The sequence below is a fragment of the Zonotrichia leucophrys genome, chromosome 21, assembly GCF_028769735.1.
Source record: "Zonotrichia leucophrys gambelii isolate GWCS_2022_RI chromosome 21, RI_Zleu_2.0, whole genome shotgun sequence".
Lineage (NCBI taxonomy): Eukaryota > Metazoa > Chordata > Aves > Passeriformes > Passerellidae > Zonotrichia > Zonotrichia leucophrys.
Window position 1 is genome coordinate 175267 of NC_088190.1, and position 13443 is coordinate 188709.

At 48.6% G+C, this 13443-nt stretch overlaps 1 protein-coding gene across 1 annotated transcript; it reads right to left on the bottom strand.

The window, feature by feature from the left end:
- Window positions 1-9682: 9682 nt before the first annotated feature.
- B3GALT6 (beta-1,3-galactosyltransferase 6) lies at window positions 9683-12989 on the bottom strand. Its single transcript, XM_064730848.1, has one exon. It carries the CDS (start codon window positions 12795-12797, stop codon window positions 11781-11783), a length of 1017 nt encoding a protein of 338 aa, XP_064586918.1. The 5' UTR covers window positions 12798-12989; the 3' UTR covers window positions 9683-11780.
- Between the last annotated feature and the right edge of the window lie 454 nt (window positions 12990-13443).

Sequence of the window (13443 nt, forward strand, 5' to 3'; positions counted from 1 at the left end):
GTTTATCCCGCTCAGGACCCCAAAGGAGGAGCAGGGATTTTGGGATTTTTTGGGAGTCTCTGGGGTCCCCTCCTGTCCCCCAGCCCCAAAGCCCCCGTGCTGAGCAGTTCCCTGTCCCACCCCGTTTATCACATCCTGGCATCGCAGATTTTTGTTTCATTCCCGTTTTATTCTGGCTCCAGGAGCTCTGGGAGTCAGGAATTTAAATCGGTGTTCGCAGAGGAATGCGGATTTGGGTGCCAAAAACCCGATATCATCTGTCTGGCACCTCCAGGGCAGGTGATTCCCGGGGAAAAATGGGAATGTTGGGCTGGGATTGGCACAGCCTGCGGCCCTGGGGGCTTCTGCTGCTCTCCCAGCACAGGGAAAAAGGGAATTTTCAGGATTTCCCAGGATTTTTCTGCTGTTCCTCCCTCCCTGCCCATGCCCAGTGGCTGTGGAGTCATTAAAGCTGGAAAAATCTGGGAGAAATCTGTAATTCTCTTCCCCACTCCCTGTCCCGAGTGTTTGGGAGCTGACCTGTGGGATTGCGATGTGGGATGAGGAATTTTGGGGATTTGGGAAGGGCAGATTCCAAAGGGGAATCCAGGAGAATCAGGGAGCTGCTGATCCTGTGAAAGCAGAAGGAAGGACCAGTAAAACATGGCATTTTTATGTTTTTTTTCCTATGGAATGGTCCCTCGGGGATATTTCCCAGGGAATCAGGGATTGGAGCCCTCAGAAGTGCAGGAATTCTCCCAAAATTCCCATTTTTATTTTATTTTCAGGAGCTGTTTTCTTTTCCTCCCAGGTTTTGATTTCTTTTGTCACTTTGATCTGCAGACCAAGAGCGGGAGGGGATGGGAGGTGAGAGGCGGTCACGGGATATTGGATTCCCATAAAAAAAAAACTTGGAAAGGGCAAAAAAATGGGAAAGGAAAAGTGAAAAATGAAAATCTGAGAGGGGAGGCTGTGGGCATTCCCTGGGATATTTCGGGAATTTTTCACTCTGTCCCCAAAAACTGGGACACAGTTCCAGAGCTGGAATTCCACTTTTATCCCTGGATTTGGCTGGGACTGGGAGAGATCCATGGAAAATTCTGGTCCTGGAACTTCCAGAGATTCTGGGTCTGAATTTGGGTGGATTTTGGGGGAATTTGGAGTTTTCTGTGTGGATTTCAGGGAGTTTGGGGTTTTCTGGCTCCAAATCCATGCAGATTTTGCCAAGTTTGGAGTTTTCTGTGTGGATTTTAGGGAATTTGGAATTCTGGGCAGTTTGGAATGTTTTGGGTCCAAATCCATGCAGATTTTGTCAAGTTTGGCGTTTTCTGGGTGGACTCTGGGGAATTTGGAGTTTTCCGTGTCCAAATCCAGGTGGAATGTGGATTTTGGGCAGTTTGGAGTTTTCTGCATGAATTTTGGGGAGTTTGGATTTTTCTGTGTGGATTTTGGGGCAGTTTGGATTTTTCTGTGTGGATTTTGGGGCAGTTTGGATTTTTCTGTGTGGATTTTGGGGCAGTTTGGATTTTTCTGTGTAGACTTTGGGGCACTCTGGAGTTTTCAGTGTGGATCTGAGGCAGTTTGGAGTTCTGTGTGTCCCAATCCAGGTGAATTTTGGGACTCTGGATTGGATCCCTTTCCCTCTGCCCTGCAGGAGCCGCTCCCCGGGACAACCCTGAACCTCGGGAACCACAGATTTGAGCAACTTTTGGGAATCTCCTCCTTTTTTCCATCATTTCCACCAAAACCCGCCAGCCTGGGCACGGAGCCAGCAATGAAATAATCCCAATTTTCTTTGGGAACGGCTCGAATTCCCTGCAGGCGCCACATCCCTGCCCGGGGCTGGGATCCTGCTGCCTGGCTGGGCTGGAGCCGGGATTTCCCTCTTTTCCCCTCCTTTTCCCCCTTTCCCTCCTCCTTTCCTCCTCCTTTTTTCCTCCTTTTCCCTTTATTTTCCCCCTTATTTTCCCCCTCCTTTTCCCCTGCTGTCAATCCCAGGAATTCCCAACGTGTTTTATCTCCCTGGAATTCCATCAGTGCCTGTCTGGGAGCTTTTCACTTTTCCCAGAATTTTTTCCTGGCTCCCAGTGAAAATTCCCAATTTTTTGGGCCTGTGGACGGGGGAAAGGGATGGGGTGGGAAAAAATAAAAATCCCTCCAAAAAAAACCAGGATAAACCCCCTTTCCCAAACTTCCAGCTTTTTTTCTCCTTGGAGAGGGAAGCTGGGGGAGAGCAGAGGCTGCAAATCTTGGGAAGGATTAGGGTTTGACTCGGGCTCCAGGAATGTAAATGTGTCTGGCTCCATCCTGGCTGCAAATTCCTGCCTGGAGCCCGGGCCCAGCCTTTGTTTGCCCACCCTGGATGGGCCGGGAGTGCTCAGACTGGGGCCTGGGAATGGCCAGAGTGGGATTCGGGAATGGCCAGAGTGGGATTTGGGAATGGCCAGAGTGGGATTTGGGAATGGCACTGATGAGGATTGGGATTTGGGAATGGTCCAAAATTGGGATCTGGGAAGTGTCACATTGGATTTGGGAATGGTCAAATAACTGCGATTTCGGAATGGTCAGACTGGGATTTGGGAGAGGTTTTGGTGCTCTGGAGGAGATTTGGGGGCAGCAGGAGGAGCTGGGGGTAAAATCGTGAGGATTTCCTTTCTTTCCTCTTCCTTTCCCCTTTCCCTCATCAAGCCCAAATATTCAGTACCTCAGCACCTTAAAAATTAATTTTTAATTAAAAATCACCTTTTAGGGAAGTTTTTTCCCTTAGGTTTTAGCAACTCCCACACCAGGGTAAGGCCAGGATGTGCTCCCAAATCCTGCTGTCCTGCAGGAGTGAATCCACACAAAATCCAGGTGTGAATTCCCAAATATTGACCTGTGTGTGTGTGCAAAATCCAGGTGTGAATTCCCAAATATTGACCTGTGTGTGTGTGCAAAATCCAGGTGTGAATTCCCAAATATTGACCTGTGTGTGTGTGCAAATCCCAAGTGGAAAAATTCCCCCTGGGGAAGGAGCCAGAGCTCCCAGGGAAGGGAGATGAAGGGATCTGTCAAGTGGAATTCCAGGAGAAGTGGAAACTGCCAGAAATGGAGAGTCTGGAATGTGCCTAAAATAAATATTCCCTGCTGGGTGTTTATTTTGTCTGGAGGTTCCTGTTCAGGGCTGCAAACCCCTGCCTTGGGGTTCTCCAGGGAATGAAGGTGGATTTGGGATTTGTCTGCTGCAAATCTTCCCCTCATTCCCACATTCCCTGCAGGACGAGGCTGGAATTGTGCTGGGATGCTGTGGGATCACCCCTGGAATCCCAAAAGGATTCAGCTGGGATGCAATTCCAGGGTTCCTCCTCCCCTTCCTCAGGGAAGCAGCTGAGAATCCTTGGAAAAGTGTCCAGGTGGGATTGAAGTCCCTGCCTTGGTATTCTCCAGAGAATCCAGGCCTTGACATTGTCCTAAAGTGGATTTTGGGATTTTTCTGCTGCAAATCTTTCCTTCATTTCCCCATTCCCTGCTGGGATGAGGCTGGAATTGTGCTGGGACGCTGTGGGACCACATCCAAGTCCAGCTGCCCCATTTGTTTTCCAGGATTCTCTGCCTGAATGAAAACCCCAAAATTCCCTCAAAAAATCCCACTTTGGGAGGACAAATAATTGATCATTGTGTTAATAATAAATCCCAATATTTGGGTTTATTCCACAAGGCTTTATGTTTATTCCTTTTCCTTCCCACACCTTTGGTTTTCCTGAAGGAATCCCTTTTTCTTTTTGGGATGTTTTGTGTTTTGGGCTTTTTTTGGTGGAATTTTGGGGTTTTTTAAAGATTTTCTTTCTGATTTTCAGCTCGTTGCTCAGTGCTCCCACCAGGACACATTTCCTGGTTTTCCTGGATTTCCTGGATGGAATTCCAAGCTGTTTTCTCCCATCTGGAATCCAGACACCCACAGCAGATGTTCCCACTGATCAGAGCCTTCCAGATGTTCCCACTAATCAGAGCTTCCAGATGTTCCCAGCCTTGGGATGTTTGTCTTACACAGGTAAAATCCCAAAAATCCCCCTCCAAATCCCAAATCCAAGAGGGAAACACTATCCCTGGGACTGAATGTGTATTCCCAATGGATCATGGATTGTTTTCCCAATGGATCATGGAGCTTTTTCCTATGGGATCATGGAATGGATCACGGAGCCTTTTCCTAATGGATCACAGATCATTTTCCCAATGGATTGTGGAGCTTTCTCCTAAGGGATCATGGAGCCTTTTCCCAACAGATCCCAGCTCCTTTCCCCAATGGATCCCAGCCCCATTTCCCAATGGATCACAACTCCTTTCCCAATGGATCCCAGTCCCATTTCCCAGTTCTGGGAGGGCTCCAGGCGCAGGAACCCCGGGATTCCCATTCCCATTTCCCAGTTCTGGGAGGGCTCCAGGTGCAGGAACCCCGGTAATCCCAGTCCCATTCCCATTTCCCAGTTCTGGGAGGCCCCAGGCGCAGGCACCCCGGTGTTCCCATTCCCATTTCCCAGTTCTGGGAGGGCTCCAGGCGCAGGCACCCCGGCGGTCCCGGCCGCAGGAGGGCCCAGGGTGATCCCTGCTCCTGCCGCCGTTCCCTGGGAATGCTGAGCCCCCCTGGATGCGATTATTCCCCGCTGCCAGCGCGGCGCGGGCTGGCCGGAGCCCGGCTGGAACGGCGTCTGCCGCTTTAATTCCCTAATAACAGCGCTGCCCTCCAGCCAGGCTGGAGCCATCGCCCGCAGCAGCCCCTGGCATGAAAAACTCCTCTGTGTCTGTGACACTGGGGCCTTTGATGGAGCAGCCCGGGACGGTTTCAGCAGCGGGGATTAAATATCCCAAATATCCCAATTAGTGCAGTTCACAATTAGTGACAATTAGCTGGTCCCTCTCCAACATTCCCCAAGTCCCCATCCTTACCGGAGGAGGAGGGAGGCAGCAGCAGGAGGATGCTGCAGAGATTGTCTTGGGGATGGTGAGGATAAATGTGAGGTTAAATCCACTTCCCAGCCAGAATCCCCCATCTCAGTGTGATGGAAAAATGGAATTTTGGGATTCTGGCTTGCAAACGGCAAAGGAGAAGAGGCTGGATCTGCATAAATTTGCCCAAGAAATTATATTATATTATATTATATTATATTATATTATATTATATTATATTATATTATATTATATTATATTATATTATATTATATTATATTATATTATATTATATTATATTATATTATATTATATTATATTATATTATATTATATTATATTGAATTAATTAATTTGTATTCTATATCCTGCCCAAGCCCCCAAACACAGGATTTTCCCTCTCAATTCCCACTTCTTTGTGGGAATGAGAGGAGAAAAGCTCTAACAGGGAGTTTTGAGTCCCAAAATGTCCAAGGGGAAGCACAGGAATGTTAAAATTCTCCTCAGTTCTGGCTGGAAAGCCAGGTGGGTTCATGGCTGTGCTCTTGAGGGTCCCAATCCCTGCTAAATTTGGGAATCAAAGGTTGGAAAAGCCCTTTAGGATCCTCAAAACCACCTGGGTGCTGTTGTTCCCCAAGGCAGCTACAATAAAATTCTCCTTTCCCTGGATTGGTCTGGATTTGCCCAGAAAAATGAAAAAATAGGGAAAAATTCCTCCTATTTCCCTTTAACCAGGATCCCCCATTCACAACCAGGGCAGGATGTGAATTCCCAGCACTGCAGGGTGATCCTGAGAATCCCTTAAGGATAATTTCATCCCGATTTCTATCCTGAATTTTGTATTTTCCTCGCCTTCCCTTTCCTGCTCTGCAAAGTCAGAGAGGGGAACAGGCAAAGCTGTGGAAAAATGCTGGATTTAAAGCGTTAAAAAAGGAGAGGGGGGGAAAAAACCCCAAAAATTCCTGGCTTTTAAATCAACCTCAGCGTTGCTGATGCAGTTGTTTACGAGCCGCTGTTCCAGCCCATTTCACGGACAAAAGCCAAGGGAAATGAGCTGTTTGATGTCTGCAAAGGCATGGAAAAGCCATGGAAAAGCTCCCATGGAAAGGGAAGTGCTGGGATAAACACTCCCTGATTGCGGGGAAAGGCTGCGGGGAACCAGGGATCATTCAAGGAATGGGGGCATCCCCATGGGGAATATCCTGAGCTGGGAGGATCCATGGGATCATCAGTTCCCATCCTGTTCCTACAGGACACCCCAAAATCCCACCTTTTGTCCAAACAGGGAAGGAGCTGCGTGTACCCCTCCAGGGAAATCCGGGATCATTCAGGGAATGGGGACACTGGGACACCCAGAATGCTGGAATTGGGAAATTAGAGAATATCCTGAGCTGGGAGGATCCAGGGGATCAGAGTCCAACCCTTATCCCTGCCCAGGACACCCCAAAATCCCACCTGGAATGCCCCAAAATCCCACTTGGGAGCGTTGTCCCTGCGGGCTCCCCATGGTGGAAATCAGGGATAATTCAAGGAAAGGGGGCACTGGGACACCCAGAATCATGGAATTAGGGAACAGCCTGAGCCTGGGAATCAATCCCTCTCCAAATTTTCTAATCCACGTTTATTTTCTCTTCATCCAGGTGGTGCCTGAGGTCCCATCTGGAGCCACTGCCAGGATCCACTCAGGAATTCCTTTTCCAGCCTCCTGCCCCGGGCTCTGGTTATTCCCTGCCTCCTTCCCAGCAGGAATTGCAGGTTTTTAAATTCCCTCTTGGAACTAAAAAAGTAATTTTCCTCCTTAATTCCTCCTTTTCCCCTCAGTCCTTCCCCTGAGGTGCCCCCAGGGAAAACCAGGCCAGGCCAGTCCCGCTATCCCACACCTTGCAATATTTATGGATTTTCTTGGAGACAGAACTCTTTGGGAGCCTGCAGCTCAGGTTTTAGAATTTATTTCGGTGTCTCCAGCCCTGCTGTCTGAGCCTGAAAATAGCAACGGAGGCTGATCTTATCAGCAGCTCTTGGAGACTCCAATTATCTCCTCCCGTGGCTCCGCAGAAATCGGATCCTGGTTATTGTTTTCTTATCCCACTCCCTGTCCTCAAAAACCTCCCAGCCACAGCCCTGGAGCTTTCCAGGAGCCAGGCTGGAATTTTATAAAGTGGGAGATAAGCAGAATTCCCGAAATCCAGCCAGGCCTGCACCCCAAAGCCTTGGGACCAATGTTCTGAGGGAGAAACTGAGGCAAAATTTCCATTTTAGCAGATATTCCTGATCAATTCCTTTGCAATAATGGGTTTATGGCACCAGGATGGGATTTGGGAAGTCTGTCCTTGGATATGGAGTGGAAGATTCCAGAAATCCTGACTCCAATTCACTGCAATTCCTTAAATCCAGCCAGGCCTGCACGCCAAAGCCTTTGGGATCAGTGCCTGAGGGGAATGATTTGTTCCCAATTTTCTGAGGGAGAAACTGAGGCAAAAATTCAATTTTAGTAGTTCTTCCCACTCAATTCCCTTGGAATAATGGATTTATGGCACCAGGCTGAGATTTGGGAAGTTTGTCCTTGGATATGGAGTGGGAGATTCCAGGATTCTGCTCTTCCCTACATCCAGCCAGGCCTGCATCCCAAAGCCTCGGGCCCAATGTTCTGAGGGAGAAACCGAGGCAAAAATTCCATTTTATCGCCTTTTCCCACTCAATTCTCTTGGAATTATGAATCCACAGCACCAGGCTGGGACTAGATTGGATATTTGGGAATATTTCCTCACTGAAAGGGTGCCCAACCATTGGAATGGGCTGCCCAGAGAAGCAGTGGAGTCCCCATTCCTGGAAGTGTCCCAAAAACCTGCGGATTCCCATCCCAAAAACCTGTGGAAACCCCTGGATGTGGCACTTGGGGACACGGCTTAGTGGTGGATGCTTGGATTTGTATCTTGGAAGGTTTTCCCTGCATTTTTAATTCCAAGAGCAGGTGAGTCACTCCCATCCCACAAAAACCCCAAAATTTCCTCCTAGCCAGGAATCCCTATGGAATTAAAGGGAATGGTAAAGAAAAGCAGGATAACACAAATTTTTCCAAGTTGTTGTGCACAGCACCTCAAATTGGGAAAATCCTGAAGATTCTCCCGATGTTTTTCACAGCGGGATTTGGGAAGGGACAGCAGGATCTGCAGAGCTCTGGACTCTGAGGAAATGCAAATCCCAGCAGGGAAAAAGTCACCCAGGAAACTGCAAAAAAACTCCAATATTAATCCCACTCTGGGATTTCAGTTTAGCAAAGCCATGGATTCACCCTGGATCCAGCCCAGCACATTCCCAAGGGTAAGCAGGACACTCATTTTTGTGGGATCAGGGCATGGAAAGAAGGAGAAATAATTACCCAAGATAAAATCAGAAGGATTGGCCCCAAATTCCAGCTCCTAGCACCTCAAGCATCAGGATTTTGGCAGATCCAGATCCAGAATCCTGGCTCGAGTCCTTCCCTAAAATCAACACCTAAAGTAAATATTTGGAATTGTCCTGGCCAGCAGCAGCTCTGGATAAATGTTTTTTCCAGTGGTTTGTGCTGTGATGATTCCAAGCCCTCTGGCACCACCCCAAATCCATCGATCACCGGCGGCAACGACGACGTTTTCCTTTCCTTCAAAAATCAGAATTATTCCTTTTCCAGCCTTTTTTGTTCCTCGTGGATCTTGTGCTTTGTGGGAGCTGCTCCGCTTGGCCAGAGCTGGAGAGCGGAAAATAAACAGGGCTCACATTCCTGGGATTTTGGCTGTCAGGGGAGGCAGGGAATGATGGGGACCACCAGAAAGTGGGAATTGTGGTTTTCCACCAGGAGATGTTCTTCCCAACTTCCTGGGCATTCCTCGGCAACTTCCAAAATCCTTTGGAAATTCCTTTGGAAAAAGAAATTTCACAGCTCAAATCCGTGGAATTTTCAGCTGAGGAAACCCCAAAAATTCCTGATTTAAAGGGGACACAGGGACTGGGATTTTGTCCCTGTGTCCCCTTTTAAAAAAATCCAGGAATGGTTTTCATTATTTTAATTAAATTTCAATAATTTCATTAATTTTCCTGTATTTTAGGGGCTTTTTCAAAAGTTTCTCTTTAGGTTTCCACATCAATTTCCCATGGATTCCATGGAAAAAGATGGTGGCCCCATCCTCAATAATTCCCTCGTAATTCCTTTTTTTAATTGGAAAACTCCTTTCCCTTTTCCCCCAATTATTTTATGTTAAAATCAGAGCCCACCACCCGATTTTAGTCACAAACATCTGGTTTTAAACAGTTAAATTCCTTTTTTTTTAAGGAATTGACACTTCCAAAGGCTTGGAGTGACATCTAGCGACTGCCTGGGACAGGCAGGAAAATCTGGGAATAAATTCTAAAAGGATCCCTTTGCTTCAACAGCAAAACCCCAAAGTTATCCCAAATTATTTATGGGAAGAAATCAGTTTATTTTCATTTTTGAGGGAAGTTTGAGTTGTCTGTTTGAGGGTGGAATGTTTGAAATTTGGAGGAAAATTGATTTTAAAAATATTGGAATGCTGAGGATTAAAGATGCCAAGGAAGTCAAAGGGGAGGAAATTTCTTTTAAAATAATTTGGTCTCATCCTCACCTGACTTTGCTTCCCAGGTGGAATTTTCCAGGGAAAATAAAGGGTAAAGGTGGATAAAATAATGGGAAAATGGATGTTATTCTGGGAATACTGATTTATTTGTATTTTTTTTTCTGGGAAAATAAAGAGAATACACTGGCAAGAATTATAAATAAATATAATTATAAATAAATATTCACATTACAGGTAATTTATCACGACACAGACAACACTGATGAACCTCAGATGGCAAATGGACGTTTAAAAAACTGGAAGTTGCTGACATCTTGGAAAATTCCTGCTTTGGAACAGGATATTTGGGGAAAAACATACTCCTTGGTAATCCCTATGCATGCATTATAATAATAATTATTAGAACAATAATTATAATAATTGAGTTCAACATGCTAAAATAATTGAGTTTTTGCTGGATTTTAGTTTTGTTTTAGGAAAAAAAGCCTTGAAAATTTTAAACCAAAAAATCTTCTGAAGATTTTTGATCTTCAGTTATTAATTAATTAAAACAAGAATAACAAAAAAAAAATTCCAATGTAACTGATCCCTTTGGTATTCCTAATTCCTAAAATTCCTAATTTTGCTAAGCAAAAAGAAAGAGAAATTGGCACCTTTTTTATTTTCAATTTTTCTGTGCCATTTGTCTCTTCCAGCCAGAGTTGGGAAGGAGGGAATGGAATGGGAATGAAAGTGCAGAGTGCAACAAACACCAAAAAAAAAAAAAAAAAAAGAAAAAAAACCTCACCAAAAAGACATTTAAAAAATGAAATTTTACATTTCCAAAGTAAAAACTGCTCACACTGCAGAGCTGCAGCTGGCACAGGGCACTGGGGAAATTCTGGAGCAGCTGCCACTGGAAAATGTTGGAATTCCAGGTTTGGAGATAAAGAACTCGTGTCTGAGGCCTGGGTGAGCTCTGAATGTTTTGGTGTAGGCAGGACTGAAGGGAAATCCCCAAATTCTGGACGTGTCACTGATAATTAATTCAATTTTAGTTCCTCTACAAGGAATTTTTGGAGAAGAGGAGGGAATTCCCCAACTTTGAGCACCTAAATGTGATTTTTTAGTGTGCTGAAAAGAGAAATAAAAGTTCTCCAAATTCAGTTTTTGGGGTGGGGGGAACCTTTTTCTCTTGACTACACAAATTTCACTTCTATACCTGAAATCCCCACCCTTGGGCAAATGGTTTTTGAACTCCTACTGATCAATTTTTGCTCATTTGTATTAAAAATAAACCTAAATTTGGAGCAGCCAGGGAGTTCTTGAGTGAGAGTTGGAGGGAAATGAGCTCAAAACAACACCTGGAGGCTTTGCAAAGCCAAAAAATCTTCTCCCAAAATCAGAATAAATTTAATTTCTGCCAAAACTCAGCCGCCTCCCTTTGGAGCTGCCAGGTGATTTATGTACGTTGCCTTTCAGAGAGCAGAACAAGACAAATGAGCAGATGGAATGATTCCATTCTCTGCTCTCCCTGCAGCCCTCCCAGAAAAGCTGATCCCTGTTCCCAGCCTCTGGAATAATCTGGTCCCAGTTTGGGCTCTTCCCTCCGTGCCAAGCTGGCATTTCCTTGCCAAGGAATAAACAGCAGCCTCATTTTATTCTTATCAGCATCAAAACTTAGCATGACCTTTAGCAAATCAGCCTCAGAATCTGTTCCAGCTTTTCATTCCAGTTCTCTCCCCCCCCTTTTCTCCACTTTTTGTGTTTTGACACCTTTTATTTGCCTTCAATCCTGGCATTTGACCTTTTGCTGTGCTTTCTGGCACTTGGTTTATTTTATTTTATTTTTTAAGCATCTTTAACCATGCCACGTCAGCAGTTCTCAGGGAGTGTCAGGGTGACAGAATGAGTCGTGCAAAATCTTTTTAAGAGTAATTAACCCCTGACTCCAATTAACTGCTCTTCCCTAAATCCAGCCAGGCCTGCATCCCAAAGCCTTTGGGATCGGTGCCTGAGGGGAATGATTTGTTCCCAATGTTCTGAGGGAGAAACTGAGGCAAGAATTCCATTTTATCAGCTCTTCCCACTCAGCTCTGCTGGAATTATGGATCCACAGCACCGGGCTGGGATTTGGGAAGTCTGTCCTTGGATATGGAGTGGGAGATTCCAGGATTCTGCTCTTCCCTACATCCAGCCATGCCTGCATCCCAAAGCCTTGGGCCCAATGTTCTGAGGGAGAAACTGAGGCAAGAATTCCATTTTAACGGGATTCTCCCCGTGTAACAGCAACCAGAGTCCACCATCCTGAGCCTTCCTCCCGAGGCGTTCAGGGGATGCCGTCCTTCCTCTGGCAGCACTGCGAGGGAGGCACTCCCCAGTCGTACATGTAGGAAAGCCTGAGCTTCACCTCCTCCTTACAGAGCTTCCCTTCCTTGGCCAGCGTCTGGTGCTTCTCCAGCATGTCCTCGATGCTCTGCTTGTGAGTCACGATGTATTTGTTGCTGCAGCCGCGCGATTTGTACTCGGTGTCGAAGCGGGGGTCGTGCACTCGCTTCACGTCGATGGGCGCCAGCCACACGCCCAGGGACACGTCCTCGCTCTGCCACAGGTTCAGGTAGTCCCTGCTGAGGCGCAGGTAGCGCACCAGGTCGGCGGAGATCACGTAGCCGCCGCCCAGCGCGTAGGGCAGGTAATAATCGCACAGCAGCCAGGCGCTCTCCTTCCACTTCCCCCCGGATTTCACCCGCCCGCGGCCCGAGAAGAAGCCCCAGTAGAGGCGCCGCGGCTCCTTGGCCCTCAGCTCCTCCACCAGCACGTCCAAGCGCACGAAGGTGTCGTCGTCCGCCTTGAGGGCGAACTGGAAGTCCAGGTGCGCGTCCAGCCACACGTAGGTGGCCAGCACCTTGGCCGTGAGGTTCTCGTAGGAGTCGCGCAGCTCGGGCAGCAGCAGCAGGTCGCGGTGGCGGCTCTGCTCCAGCTCCAGGCTCCGCAGCTCCTCGGCGCTCAGCCCCGCCGTGCCCACCACGAAGCGGCTCCAGACGTGGCCGTGAGGCGCCTGCCGCGCCGCCGCCATCCAGGTGCTGCGGATGATGCTGCGCCGCTCGCTGTACTTGGGGCCGCTCATCACCACTACGGCCACGAAGGCGCTGCCCTCAGGGCCGGCCGGGGGCGCGGCGCGGGCCCCCCGGCCGGGCTGGCTGTGCGGAAGCGCGGGGGGCGCGGGCAGCGGGCGCAGCCCCTCGGAGGTGCACTTGGCGAGGTAGAGCAGGACGGCGGCGCAGAGCGAGAGCCCGCCGAGCCCCAGCGCGGTGCGGTGCCGGCTCAGCCGCCGCAGCGCCTTCATGGCCGCGGGGACCCTCACGGCCGGCGCCACGCCCGCCCCGTTTAGGCGGGAGCGGCGGTACGGCCTCCGGGAGGGGACAGGCGTTCTGCGGGAGCGCTCACCGCGCGCCGCTGCCGCGCTGCGGTGGTTTCATGGCTCTCCCGCGCTTTCCGCCTTCTCCTCGGGGAAGTGGCAGTCCCGTCCCTGCTCCTGCCGCCGTTCCGGCGCTTCTCGCACCGGGGCAAGGGGCGGGAGGAAGGGCGGAGGCCGCAGCGCCTGACGCGACAGCCACCATCTTTGAGTAGGGCACGTGAGGCCGAGGAGGAGCCATCTTGGGTTTGGGCACTGTGCCGTCATGGAATGGTAAAAGGTTGGGATGGGCTCAAAGCCCATCCAGTGCCACCCCCCGCCATGGGCAGGGAAACCTTCCACTATCCCAGGATGCTTCAAGCCTCAATGTCCAACCTAGCATTGAGCAATTCCAGGGATGGGCAGTCGCAGCTGGGGCAGGGGTTTGCATTAGATGCTATTTAAGGTTCCTTCCGACCCAAACCGTTCCATAATTCAAAGAAAACAGCCACACACACAGAGCCAGGAAGCAGCAGGAAACTGACACGTTAACAACCGAGATAATGACGGGACCACCCGGGAAACGCCCCTCTGCCCC